The following is a 12,083-nucleotide window of genomic DNA, read 5'->3' as shown; positions in this document are numbered from 1 at the left end:
TTATGGCTTTGGATGGAAGTGCACGGGTAAGTGACGTGCGGCGGTGGCCTTCACTGGTGTCGAATACTATTTGAGACGATGATCATGGTTACATGCTGTTTTTTGTGAGGAGTATTAATCGAACCTTGCCGACACAGGAGGTTCAAAGCATTCTTATGGAGAGTGGTTTTTAGAAGATGAGGTATTGATGAGTATTGGAAAAAAAACAAACTAAGGACAACCGAGAAAATCGCCAGAAGGTCGATTAGCAATGACTTCCAGGCATTGCATTCAAAAGAATATAATGCCGTTTTTCTTTTTGAACCTGGGTTGGAACTGGATTGGCGGAAAATGTGTAAACAAACAAACGTCAAACAAACTTTAGTGCAAGCGAAACCGAAGTCGGGTTGGGGTTGAAACTGTGATCTGATCCAGTTCCAACCCAGGTTGGAACTGGATAATAAAGAAAAACGGCATAAGATTATAGTCAGCGCTGTTATTGGTCGTGAGCTTCCCATGACGATGAACTAGTAGGCTCTTTCATCGTCATAAGACAAAACGAGCATTCGCGCACTTCGTCATGTCATTTTGCAATGATCAAGCGTCATGACGGAAATTTTCATATTGTTTTGAAATTAAAATGTTCACCTGGTCCAAGCAAATTTAGGCTAGCCGTTGTATTTAACAGATAGAGAGGACATACATTCATGCTTTAAAGGATTTAAACAACGACAAAATCCACGAATGTTGTAGAAATTGCCTTGTTTACAACCATGTCACGCTCCGTCGTGACTGAAAAATTAGCGAATATTGTTAGACTCTCTTGGTCATTGTCTCCCGATTCGATGACATTGAAAGAGGCACTTCTGTAAAATTCGCGTGACGACCCGTGTTGACGCTGACGCTTTCCAAACCTGATTATAGTTACTTTTTCGCTCACTGCAGCACTGCAGCGATAATTGCATTAGACAACCTTACTTTTATAATTGCATATATCGTGATAGATGAAACCTTGGTAACTATCAGTTCAAGTATCGCGTTTAATATCATACGGGCATAACCAAAGGTAAAAGCTTGAAATTTTGGGTAATTCAGATCCCATTGAGATCCATATGCTCTGATTAGCAACTCCTATCCTTACTATCTCGTGGTACCAGGTCGAGCTGCGATCAATCTTAGGGAAGATCGGATAACTAACCCCGGTTGAAACATTATTGGTCATAAACTGACAAAGAACTGGAGGGAGGAATGTTACTTCAGCAAGCCTGAGCGTTTGTTTTTTAGAAGGAGTGGCTGATCGACGTCCGAGTGCCAGTAAAAAACACTAAGCTCAATTGTGCAGTATAGGATCGCACACGCAAAAACGTACCACAATCGGTTCACATAGCGTCCTGAAAAGGACACTGCAATAACGCATAAGCGTACCACAATGGGTTCAAACAGCGCCCTGAGAAGGGCACTGTGATAACGCATAAAGCGTACAGAAAGCCTATAGCTCTTTACCACAGCGGGTCAAGAACAGCAGAACATCCTGAAGATTCAGGTTTCTGAAGTCAGTTTCACTTAATTAGTGTTTTCCAAGTACTCGGAAACGCAGTTGCGCAAAAACTGGACAGTTACATATCAAATGATACGAAGTTCCATAATCGGATTCACAGCTATCACAGGCAAATGAATCAGCTTGCTGAATATTCGCCCATGTGATAGCTGAGTCGGCAGTGGCCAGTCAATGCTTTGACCAGCATGCTGCATTTCTGCTTTGACAGATTTGTTAGATACTTTGCAACCCCTAGAGATAGCTCAGTACAATACAATTTTGTTTGACGACATGACTCCAAACTATTTTCAGTATTGTTTGTGCTGAGTGGCAGCCCAGCTGTCAATCTGAAGCTTTACCCAACACTTGGATACCGGAATAGCTGGCTCTGGACCATTGAAGTCATGTGATGCTCCAGTGCGAGCTAACTCATCAGCCAATTCATTTCTAGCGATGGAAGAATGGCCAAGTACCCATACAAGGTGAACAGCGTTTGCTGAATTCAGCTCTTCGATTTGAGTTCGACAAGCGATAACTATCTTCGACCTGGAGTTGGCCGAAGCAAGTGCTTTAATTGCAGCCTGGCTATCTGATCAGAAGTATATTATTTTGCCCATTACGTGCTGCTGAAGTGCTGATTGCACTCCGCACATAAGAGCAAAGATTTCGGCCTGAAAAACGGTGCAGTGTCTACCAAGTGAGTAAGACTGATATAGCCTTAGCTCACGAGAATAAACACCAGCACCTGCTCGACCTTCGAGAAGGGAGCCATCAGTGTAACATACGATGCCGTCTGAAATACTTCTCTCCAGATAACCAGATGTCCACTCTTCCCGGGAAGGGAATTTCGTGGAAAATGTCCTATATGGAAAATTACACAAGAAATTGGGTTTTTGAATTAAGAAAAATGTATGGATTTTTTGATTTTATACAAAAAAAACACCTTTTTCGGAACCATCATGATTTTTTTCAGATTTTTAGAACTTCATTTTGTTACCTAAAATCGCTTTCGAAGAGATTTTTCGAAATCACCTTTTGACAGCTGGCCAACTGCTTGACAGCTCCGCCCAGTACAAAATGCGACGAGGGGTGATTCGACAAATCGCTCCCATACAAACTTCAAACTGATTTTTAAATAGGTTCCCGGGCACCAAAATTAATGAAAATTTGGAATTCGGCTCAGTTTTGCATGCAGATTCTGAATATGGAATTATCTCAACACCGCTAAAGAAGCCAATTGTAAGATCACTTGGAGTAAAGACAACTTTGTCCCAATTCACCAAAAGTGGAAACAACGAGGTGTGTGTTGAACTGCGGTTCACAGGAGTTTCCTCTACACGAAAAGAAATTTAATTATGTTATTTATAAGGATTGATTTATCTTTTTTATTAGATGCGTCCTAATTGCTTCTATAACATCAACCTATTGAAAGCTATAATATTTTCTTATACCATGTATAAGTTTTGTGTTATGGCGAAAAAGTATTAGTTTTCACAAATATATTTGTTAAGGTATTGCTTTGAATATTCACTCCACTACATACAAACGGCGCCGTCGTGTTCAACGTAAGAAGCCATTGTTGCCCTCGTGTGGTTTCGGCACCAAAGAAGTGTTTTTTGCCGTTTCTGTGCAATTCTGAGCTTGAAGCGCTTGCGGATTACGGTAGGTATTAAACCCAATTCAACCATAAATAAGTTAAAATGTATGCAACAGCTTACATAAAGTTTCTCTTCCATACAGAGTACTCCTGGAGCCATGACCACCCTCTGGAAAACGGTCACAATCGAGGTCCCAAGAAAGTCTCCAGGATGCCATCGGAAAGCTCTGTCCGAGGCGTTTATTCAAGATCCTCGGTTCCGGGAGTGCATAGTGACAAACTACAGCTAAACACGCAGCAGCTCTGGAGATGTTGCTCGGAAGATCTTGGGCGGGATCTTGGGAGGAGTTCAACCCAACGATCAACCGTTCAGCGAACGTGAACGGACATGCTGGCCAATGAGGAGCTGCTTCGAAAGTTATTTTGAGAGCAGCGTGACCGATACAGGTCCGTTGCAGTGTTTCAAATTATTAATTAAATGATTTATACAATAAAATAACTATGTCTGAATCAACGTCGAAGTTTATTTAATTTCCATTTTTGCTCAAAAAAGAAAAAAAATAATAAGGATATCATCAAAACATACGGTAATAAAATTCATTAGATTTGACCCGTAAATAACATAACATTCCTAATACCAGTTATTAGAAATAGCGAATGAAATTCATAAGTTAAACTTATACATTTTATTAATTGTGTGTTATGCCTCATATTACACTCTCAGATGAGCTTTATGAGGAAAACGAAATGGCGAAAATGTATAACATTTTCTTATACAATCAATAAGGATTTTTCTTTTCGTGTAGTAAACCGAGTAACCATAGGCGGTAAGTGCAAGAAAGAGCATCTTGTTTGAGATGAATGTGTAGTGGGGCAACGTCAAAGAGAATTTCGAGCGCTGCCGTAGGAGTTGAAGAGAACACTCCAGACATCGCCATTAAGCACATCCTTTGGAGATGGCCTAACTTTAATTGGACCGTTCTCACTTCGCCCTTTTGCCACCACACAAGACATCCATAGGCCAATATTGGACGAACAACAGTGTAAATCCATTTGATATACTTGGGTTTTAACCCCCAAGTTCTACCAAAGGTTCGCCGGCATTGCCCGAAGGCCATACAAGCTTTCTTGATTCTGAACTCAACATGAGGTGTCCAGGAAAGCTTAGAATCAAGAATGACTCCAACGTACTTTACCTGTTCAGTCACATTGATTTTAGAATCAAAGAGACGCAAAGGTCGAACACCATTACGGTTTCACTTTTCCGTGAAAAGAACAATAGATGTTTTACTCGGATTTACCGATAGGCCATATTGGCGACACCAACCCTCAACTACCTGAAGAGCATTTTGCATCAGGTCGAAAAGGGTGCTGATGCACATATGTACCGACTAACAATGTGAGGTAGTCGTCGGCAAAACCATAAGTAGGAAAACCGCTATTATTGAGTTGCCTCGATAGCGTATCTGCTACGAGATTGGACAAAACTGGTGATAAGACTCCCCCTTGGGGGCATCCACAAACACTCATTTTCCTAATCGCCGCTTGACGCAATGCCGCGAAGAGATGTCGGTTTTTGAGCAATTGGTGAATCCAATTGGAAATCATTGGAGATATACCATGACTCCGTGCGGCTTCCAATATGGCATCAAAAGGCACGTTGTCAAAGGCACCCTCGATATCTAAGAAAACACCCAAGCAGGATTGCTTCTCAGCGCATGCCTTCTCGATATCGTAAACAACTTTGTGTAAAAGAGTCACAGTGGACTTTCCAGATTGGTAAGCATGTTGGTTTACATGAAGAGGCACATTGGCCAGATGAACATCACGGATGTGATGATCGACAATGCGTTCTAAGCACTCCAGAAGAAAAGAGGTCAAACTAATAGGTCTGAAGCTTTTTGCTTCTTCATACGACGCACGACCCACTTTCGGAATAAACTTTACAGTAATATCCCGCCAGGATTTGGGAATATATTCTGTAGCAAAACTGCAAACAAGTAGTTGTTTCAAAACATGTTTGAAATGATCAAATCCCTTTTGCAGCAAAATAGGATAAATCTCATCTGCCTCAGGAGATTTGAAAGGGGCAAAGCAATTAAGTGCCCATTCAATCAATTCTAAAGTTATGATACTCCTAGCCGAAGCTAAAGAATCATAACTACAAGAAAAGACATCAGGTTGTAACCCGACAGCCTTACGAGTTTCCCGGATGATAGTTAAATGGCTTAAGCGCCACTTCTTACGGAGACCATTTACCGTTTTAAGGTTGCCCGACCTGTGAGACCCTTTTAGGGAAGGGTAAAAGTTTTCCCAAAAATGATTGGGCGGGAAACGAGTTGGCTGATCAAGGGGAACAAGGTGCTTACGACTGGGAAGTCGTGGGAAAAAAAACTAGAAATTAGTGTGCGACAAGTTGATATTAGCCGGTGACAAAAATGGGTTTCGCGATGGGTATCATCACTGGAAGACTTTACTTCAAAAACATTCAATCCAGCCACAAAAGAAAGGAGAATATCCTTGGTTGGTTAACAGGGCCAACCTCCCCAGAAAAATTACTAAAAAAGAATCAAAACGACCGAAAATGTGAAAATACTTCTAAATCTACCTCTTTAGACTTCTCCCAGTATCGTGTACAAAAACATTTGCGTTGCAGTGTAATTCAAAACCCATTTATTGTAACCAATTCAACAACGCATCTATATTTAAACTTCTACTCTATCAACATCGAATTCAGATACTTATTCTAGGCCTATTCTAATTCATTTCCCTCTCACTCACTAGCTAACAGTTCATTCGTGCGGTTCTCAGGCAAAGTGCGGTGCGGTATTCATTCGCCAAGGGGCAACTCAAACTTTATGCTGCAGCCTACTGCCGGGCGCTTACGCGTATGGCTAACGGTAGAGGCTAATTTGCAGCGGCCACGCTAGCTAGATTGGCTAAGGCTAGGGGCAGGATCTCACCATGCGCATGGGAAAAAGAAAGCATGCATGCTACTTACGGTTTGGACGCTGTCTATCTACGTGGGGGTATTTGCGGCTACTGTGCAATTCTGCGCGCGTGCAAAACGCGCTCTCCCGTTGACTCCTGGTGGGAATCTCATACTTCACTTCGCTGATGTGGCCGTTCTCAAACGGCGCCTCCCACGGGGATCTGTGGTCTTCTCGACGGGGTACGCCGTCGCACCGACGATCGTCACCGCCGGTGGAGTAGTGGACTTTTTGATCGCTGGTTTCCACTCGGGACACTTTCGGAATTGACGCTGGCCGGCTCAAAGCCGGACCCGTTGCTACTGCCCTGCCTAGGGCGCGGGAAAAACGTACGCTGCCCTCTCCGGCCACGTGTACCGCCGGGTACACGTCTTCGTAGCAGGAAGGCGGAACGAAAACGGTCGTTCTTAAAACGGGGGGTGGTGGTGTGCCGGGCTTCCGCAACTTGCCACAAATCTAACAAAAAGACACCAATGGCGGGTATTGAACACCGCACGTGATACTACTATGCACATATGCCTTACCGCTTTATCCGCAAGTCTACGCTCGCACCAGAAAACCGCCAAAATCGCACTATGCACTATCTGCCTAGCTAAACTAACTATGTAGAGGGAAATTAAATGGGATAATCTAAATTAGCAAATCTTGAAGCACTTTCACACTTTACAAAGTTCACCTTCTTGAACACACCACGGCGCGAATTACTGCTCGGACCGTTCTCGACTCTTCCGCGGACCTGAACGAAGTGATCGAGCAAAGTCTCAAGGTCCTCAGATAAAGCGCGAGTTCTAAAAATATTCGTCCCCGGATATTACGTGAAATTCACGAAGTTAATTTCGCGAAGAACTAAAATTCGCCTTCACGCACACCAAAATCCTGAATTGTCGGGAGAAAGCATCCCCTTTCCCCAAAGTTGATCCGAGCTTCCAATTCATTGCCCACCCGAAGATATTCAAAGGCAGGTCTGGTCAACGATACTTGAATAGAACTTGGACAGGTCGATGCCCGTAGATCATCACATGGTCGCTTGGCTAAAGGTTTCTAATTTGGCGCCAGAGATCTCTCAGGAACTCATTTAGTTTGTGGTCTGCGGTGTGTGGCAAGGGAACTCAGTGACTTCTACGCTACTCAGATACTCAAATTCAAATATTGATTTCAAGGGGTAATCCAATAGCAATTCATTTATCTCTGGTGAAATGTACAACTTTTATTTCAATTAATTCATGGTACTGTTACAAGGTTCATCCGAAGATGTAATATCCACACATCCGGGAAAGTGTGTACTGAATAAACATTCCAAAACTTCCTGATCAGAGGAAGTGAAATCACCATTTGGTAAACGAAGTTCGTTCACTTGAAAATCCTTCGATTTTACTAGGATTTTGTTCAATCGACTGGCTTCACTCAGGCTGGAAACATTTGTACAAAGGTTTTTCCAGCCGGATCGTTCAGCAGACCGAAGAGCTTTCTGGTAGACCTTGTGAGCCGACCAGTTTTTGCGTGTGCGGTCCTATTCCCTAACCTGTCCTCTCCCCTGTCCTATCCTTTTTCCTTCCCTTCTCCGTCAGGTAAATGATGAATAGGCTCGTGTTCATGGTGATGGCACAAATTTCCCAAACGGAGGAGAACGTGCCTCTGGAGCCGACCTACTGATACCTGAACTGTGCAGTACCCGGAAAGTACGGGTTTGATGTCCGGCTCAGCGAGCCAGCCGTAACAGATTGATATGAACCAAAACCAACGGCATCGACCCCAGTGAACAAACAGGACTGCGATTGGAAACTCGTTAAGTGGAATTGATGATCTATCAACTTCATTGGGAGCACCCGCATACTCGCTGACCGCGAGTCAAAATATGCAGGGATAAGAATAGGGGCCTCTCTGCGAACAGTCGTGAGGTGATCGAAAGGTGGAAACCGGACTTCGATGAGCACCTGAACGACGTGAAAAACGTACACGGAGAGACGAAACTACCCAAAAGTGAGCCAATTTTGAGTTGATGGAATCGATGTTTTTGTTGGGTTGTTCCCGCTTGCTTCCATGTGAAAAAAATACCTAGTTTTAAGTTTTTTCCACCCAACCGAAATTTTGACTAGGTTGTATTCACTCAAATTTGAGTACTGTGCAAGAAACTCAGTGTTGGCTTGACGCACGGAACTGCAAAAGTTGGGGTGTTTCTCTCTTCACTCTCTGACAACAATAGAAAGAGCGCATGAAAAGGGAGATGAAAAAGAACTCAAAATTGAGTTTAAAAGTACCTAATTTTGAGTTTGAGTTTCTCCGTGTAGGCACGGGTGACCACAGCAACTGAGGAAAGACTATGCCAGTGCAGCAGAGAACGGAAATGATTCAGCTATCACGCTGTGAGAAGTTTTATGGATGCCATTCACCAGCTCAAAACCAACAAATCAGATGGTAAGGATGGTATCATTTGTTAACTCTCTTTAGCTTTTCGTTTAAATTCCTTCGGTAACTCCTCTGACATTTTTCTTATTTCCTTCGGTCATTTAGAATGTTTTCATACACTTCTTTGTAGACGTCTCCGGCATTATTGCTTAATTTATTTGCTTAATTTTAATAGATTTACCCCATTTCTCTGGGAATACTGTCCAAATTTCTTCATCAATTTCTTTGGAAATATGTTTTGAACTTTCTTCGACAACGCCTTCAACAACTTCTCAAGCAGATTTGGAGAACATCTTCGTAAGCCTCAATTCTCAAAAGAATGAGAATTCCTTCGGTTATTGTTTTGGGAATTGGATGTTTCTTCTGTAATTCCATTGTAAATTGCTACAGCAAATCCGAATTTTCAAAGAAATTGTCTGAGAAATTGCAAAAAAAAAAACAAATGACTGAAGGAATTTATAAAGAGATTACCGAAGGAATTCCTGAGAAATATGCTGAAGGAGTTGTGAAAGGCTTTGGATCACTGATGAGACGATGAATCCGACTTCCGTTCCGGTCGGGAACATTTATCGACTTCCTTGGACAAAGTGTATCATTACGCATGACTCACAATATGTATTCAAATCTATGCAATGGCATGTAAAAAAGCGTTTAAATTAATAACTGTGGAAGTGTTCAAAGAAGAGTAAGTTCCAGAGAGAAAGGTCATGGTTCCCCGAGTAGAAGGGCATACCTTACAAATACCATGCGAAGAGCAACATGTGCTCTAATACCTAAAATTGTTATTGCTGCGTTATTCTACGAAATGTTATGAGAACACCACAATAACAGTTGGAGGTATTTGAGCAGAGTTTGGTATTGATGTGGTATTTGTTGGACTAGCAGTGAAAATAACCGAAGAACAAGATTTACTATTACATCATGAAGTCGTCGAACAAATGAAACATTTAATAACAAGACATGTTATTAGTTTGTTATTGAATAACTTTGGGATAACAAATACAGCACTTGAAATTTTAGGTATGCATTCATTATTGAAATAACAAGACTTGTTATTTTTTAGGTGTTATAAACACAAAATTTTGGTATTCGTTTTTGTTATTTTGCCTCTTATTACCACCTAATGAAGGGCATATCTAGGTATGGTAGTATTGAAGATACATACCTTGATATGTTATTCTCTTGTTATTTTCTTCAGCTCGGGTCAGTGGGAACATAGAACTCCAAAGAGAAGACGAAGAAGAAGAAAAGGAAGAAGATGAATGACATCAGTTCATAAACAACAAAGTAGCTTAAGAGGACGGGACCGCCTCAGAATTCCTCGAAAAGTTGACCATCTCTTTGTACCAGTTAAAAATCAGCAGCTGGGAAAATGGATTGCTTCCGAAAAAGTAAAAACAAAATAATAATAATAATATATGTTTACAGATGTAGGAAATGAGGGGGTGCCTACTTTTTTCGTTTACGAACTACAGATGTGGCAGCTCTGAAATAAATTAATAAATAAGTTTGTTGTAGTTTTTTACATTACATGAGGACACCATTTTGAAGAATTTGTTCGATGTTTCAACTTTATTGTTGGTAAAATTACATCATTACTGGACTCTACTCAACCATTTCAAGATCTTTTACTCGATATCTCATTACTGACTGTATTCCCCTATATTGCAACATTCGTACGTCACAGTGAAACCAGAAATATCGGAAATAAATTGAATCCGGTTTCTGAGTTGTAACATGCCGCCACTTCTTTGTTTCAGTTTGCGTCTAACGACCCAACCCCTCATTGATGATTCATCAGCAAATTTCCACTAGACATGGACCTTGCCTCTGCTTTCACATTTCCTGAACACCATCGCCAAAAACAAAAACACCAGAATGGCCCAGAAACCACCATTCAAAACTAATTACCTACGAATAGAGTTCGAAAGCTACCAGAAATGAGCGCCAATGTCATCAGTTATGCGAATGCACATACCACAAAACAAGCTGCTCAGGTATTGTACCGCGTAACAAATGTTACGCATTTATTTGCATGTACCACCACTTGGGGGTACGTCAGTCTCATCTCTTTGTTCCAATAATTTCAGATCTCGAGAAATAAATAAATATGTTTACAATTACGAGTCTAAAACTACGCTTAAGGGGAATTAGCATCTGAAGCTCACATTCGATCATCTCACGGGGAAAGCGTACCTAGCTGAACCTAATCGAATGCTTTAGTAGCAAAATATTGAACATATCTCGATATTAAAACACTCAAAATTATCCTATACATGAAACTTTCAAAGTTTAAATTATTTACAATGGAAGCACTAAGGCCACAACTGGTACACTTATCCTAATCGAATCCACTGGCAGCACTGTCGCCACGTCGTCACTGCCAAACGATCACTCTATATTCCGCACCTCGTTGAGCGATTCCGATACCTGGGGAAGTTCTTCGATTATGTCTAATTTGCGTGTCGATTTAGTGGTCAGCACGGTCATCGTTTTACCGCCGGGGAGATTGACGAGCAACGAATTGTAACCGTAGCCCTCGACGAGGTCACTCTTAGTGTAGTAGACATCCCCCGATTGGAAGGATAGGTTGTCGGTGGCATACCGGGAGACGCCCTCTACCGTTCGTCCGATCGTGTCAATGTACGGCCCGAATCGATCGGCTATCCACTGCTCTATTAACGGTTGCATTAGTCGACCTGTAAGAGATTGAGAAACTTTTATAAGTGAAGTGAATGCGATGGGGAATAAAGCAATATCATGCTAACTACCTATAGGAGTAAGAACTACTTTCAGCACTGGCAGAACCGTTTCATAGCGGATCAACGGAAGATCTTCGATGTCATCTTGTCGATACTGCGCTACTGCTGTGGTTTGTTCGGGATCACTGGGTTGACTTTCTGGGAGGAAATATTCCATGAGCGGGAGAGCTCGAGATGTGTGCAGGGTAACCAGCAGAAAGATGCATAACACACTCGGTAATTGATTCTGTAAAATTATTAGAAACAATATTATATTCATTATGCCATTATGTGCCTATATCAATCACTCACCATTTTTCTATTTGTTTAGTTTTCTACACTGTGCACTCTACAACGTTCGTTCACTCACTAGGCAGTTCCGATTCCCAAAGACCGCACAAATGCTATGCAATGATATTCCGGGAAATTGTCTTTCTACCTGACATCGGAAGGTTTACTTAGGGAAGGGATAGACATAGAAATTTCACTATGACGCATAGGATCGACGGTAGACAAATGACCTGCTGCTTATTAGTTAACTTCCCTTTTATGGAAGTTTACTTTTGAGGCAAAACATGTTTTTGCAACCGTCATCGTTGATTTGGCAGCAAAACATCGAAAGCCAAAAAAGCCGAAAATGGAAGACAAAACGTCAATATGTCCAAAACATTCATGAGCTATTTTGACAATTGAGCCAGGACAGAACAAAATCGCTTACAAAGTAGAAATAAGTAATAAGCGGAACCAAAAATTCCACTGTGTCACACTACTTTCAGCTACAAACTTTCCTTACATTTTCATACCATCTATATTTCTTACCAGCCAGTTACCAA

General features: G+C 41.7%; 1 protein-coding gene and 2 long non-coding RNA genes across 3 annotated transcripts; 1 reads left to right on the top strand and 2 right to left on the bottom strand.

Annotated features, from left to right (window-relative positions):
* The first annotated feature begins 2,855 nt into the window (after positions 1-2,855).
* LOC115259201 (uncharacterized) lies at positions 2,856-3,626 on the top strand. Its single transcript, XR_003894000.2, has 2 exons — positions 2,856-3,178; positions 3,257-3,626. It is a non-coding gene; the product is annotated as an uncharacterized LOC115259201 (long non-coding RNA).
* Positions 3,627-4,704: 1,078 nt separating this feature from the next.
* LOC115259200 (uncharacterized) lies at positions 4,705-7,338 on the bottom strand. Its single transcript, XR_003893999.2, has 3 exons — positions 6,780-7,338; positions 6,628-6,704; positions 4,705-6,559 (listed from the first exon to the last, which is right to left on the bottom strand). It is a non-coding gene; the product is annotated as an uncharacterized LOC115259200 (long non-coding RNA).
* Positions 7,339-10,179: 2,841 nt separating this feature from the next.
* Positions 10,180-11,794, bottom strand: LOC109416541 (uncharacterized). Its single transcript, XM_019690620.3, has 3 exons — positions 11,563-11,794; positions 11,281-11,497; positions 10,180-11,208 (listed from the first exon to the last, which is right to left on the bottom strand). Exons 1-3 carry the CDS (start codon positions 11,563-11,565, stop codon positions 10,901-10,903), a joined length of 528 nt encoding a protein of 175 aa, XP_019546165.3. The 5' UTR covers positions 11,566-11,794; the 3' UTR covers positions 10,180-10,900.
* Between the last annotated feature and the right edge of the window lie 289 nt (positions 11,795-12,083).

This window comes from Aedes albopictus, chromosome 2 (assembly GCF_035046485.1).
Source record: "Aedes albopictus strain Foshan chromosome 2, AalbF5, whole genome shotgun sequence".
In the NCBI taxonomy this organism is placed as follows: Eukaryota; Metazoa; Arthropoda; class Insecta; order Diptera; family Culicidae; genus Aedes; species Aedes albopictus.
This window is presented reverse-complemented; position numbering and strand designations above follow the sequence as displayed.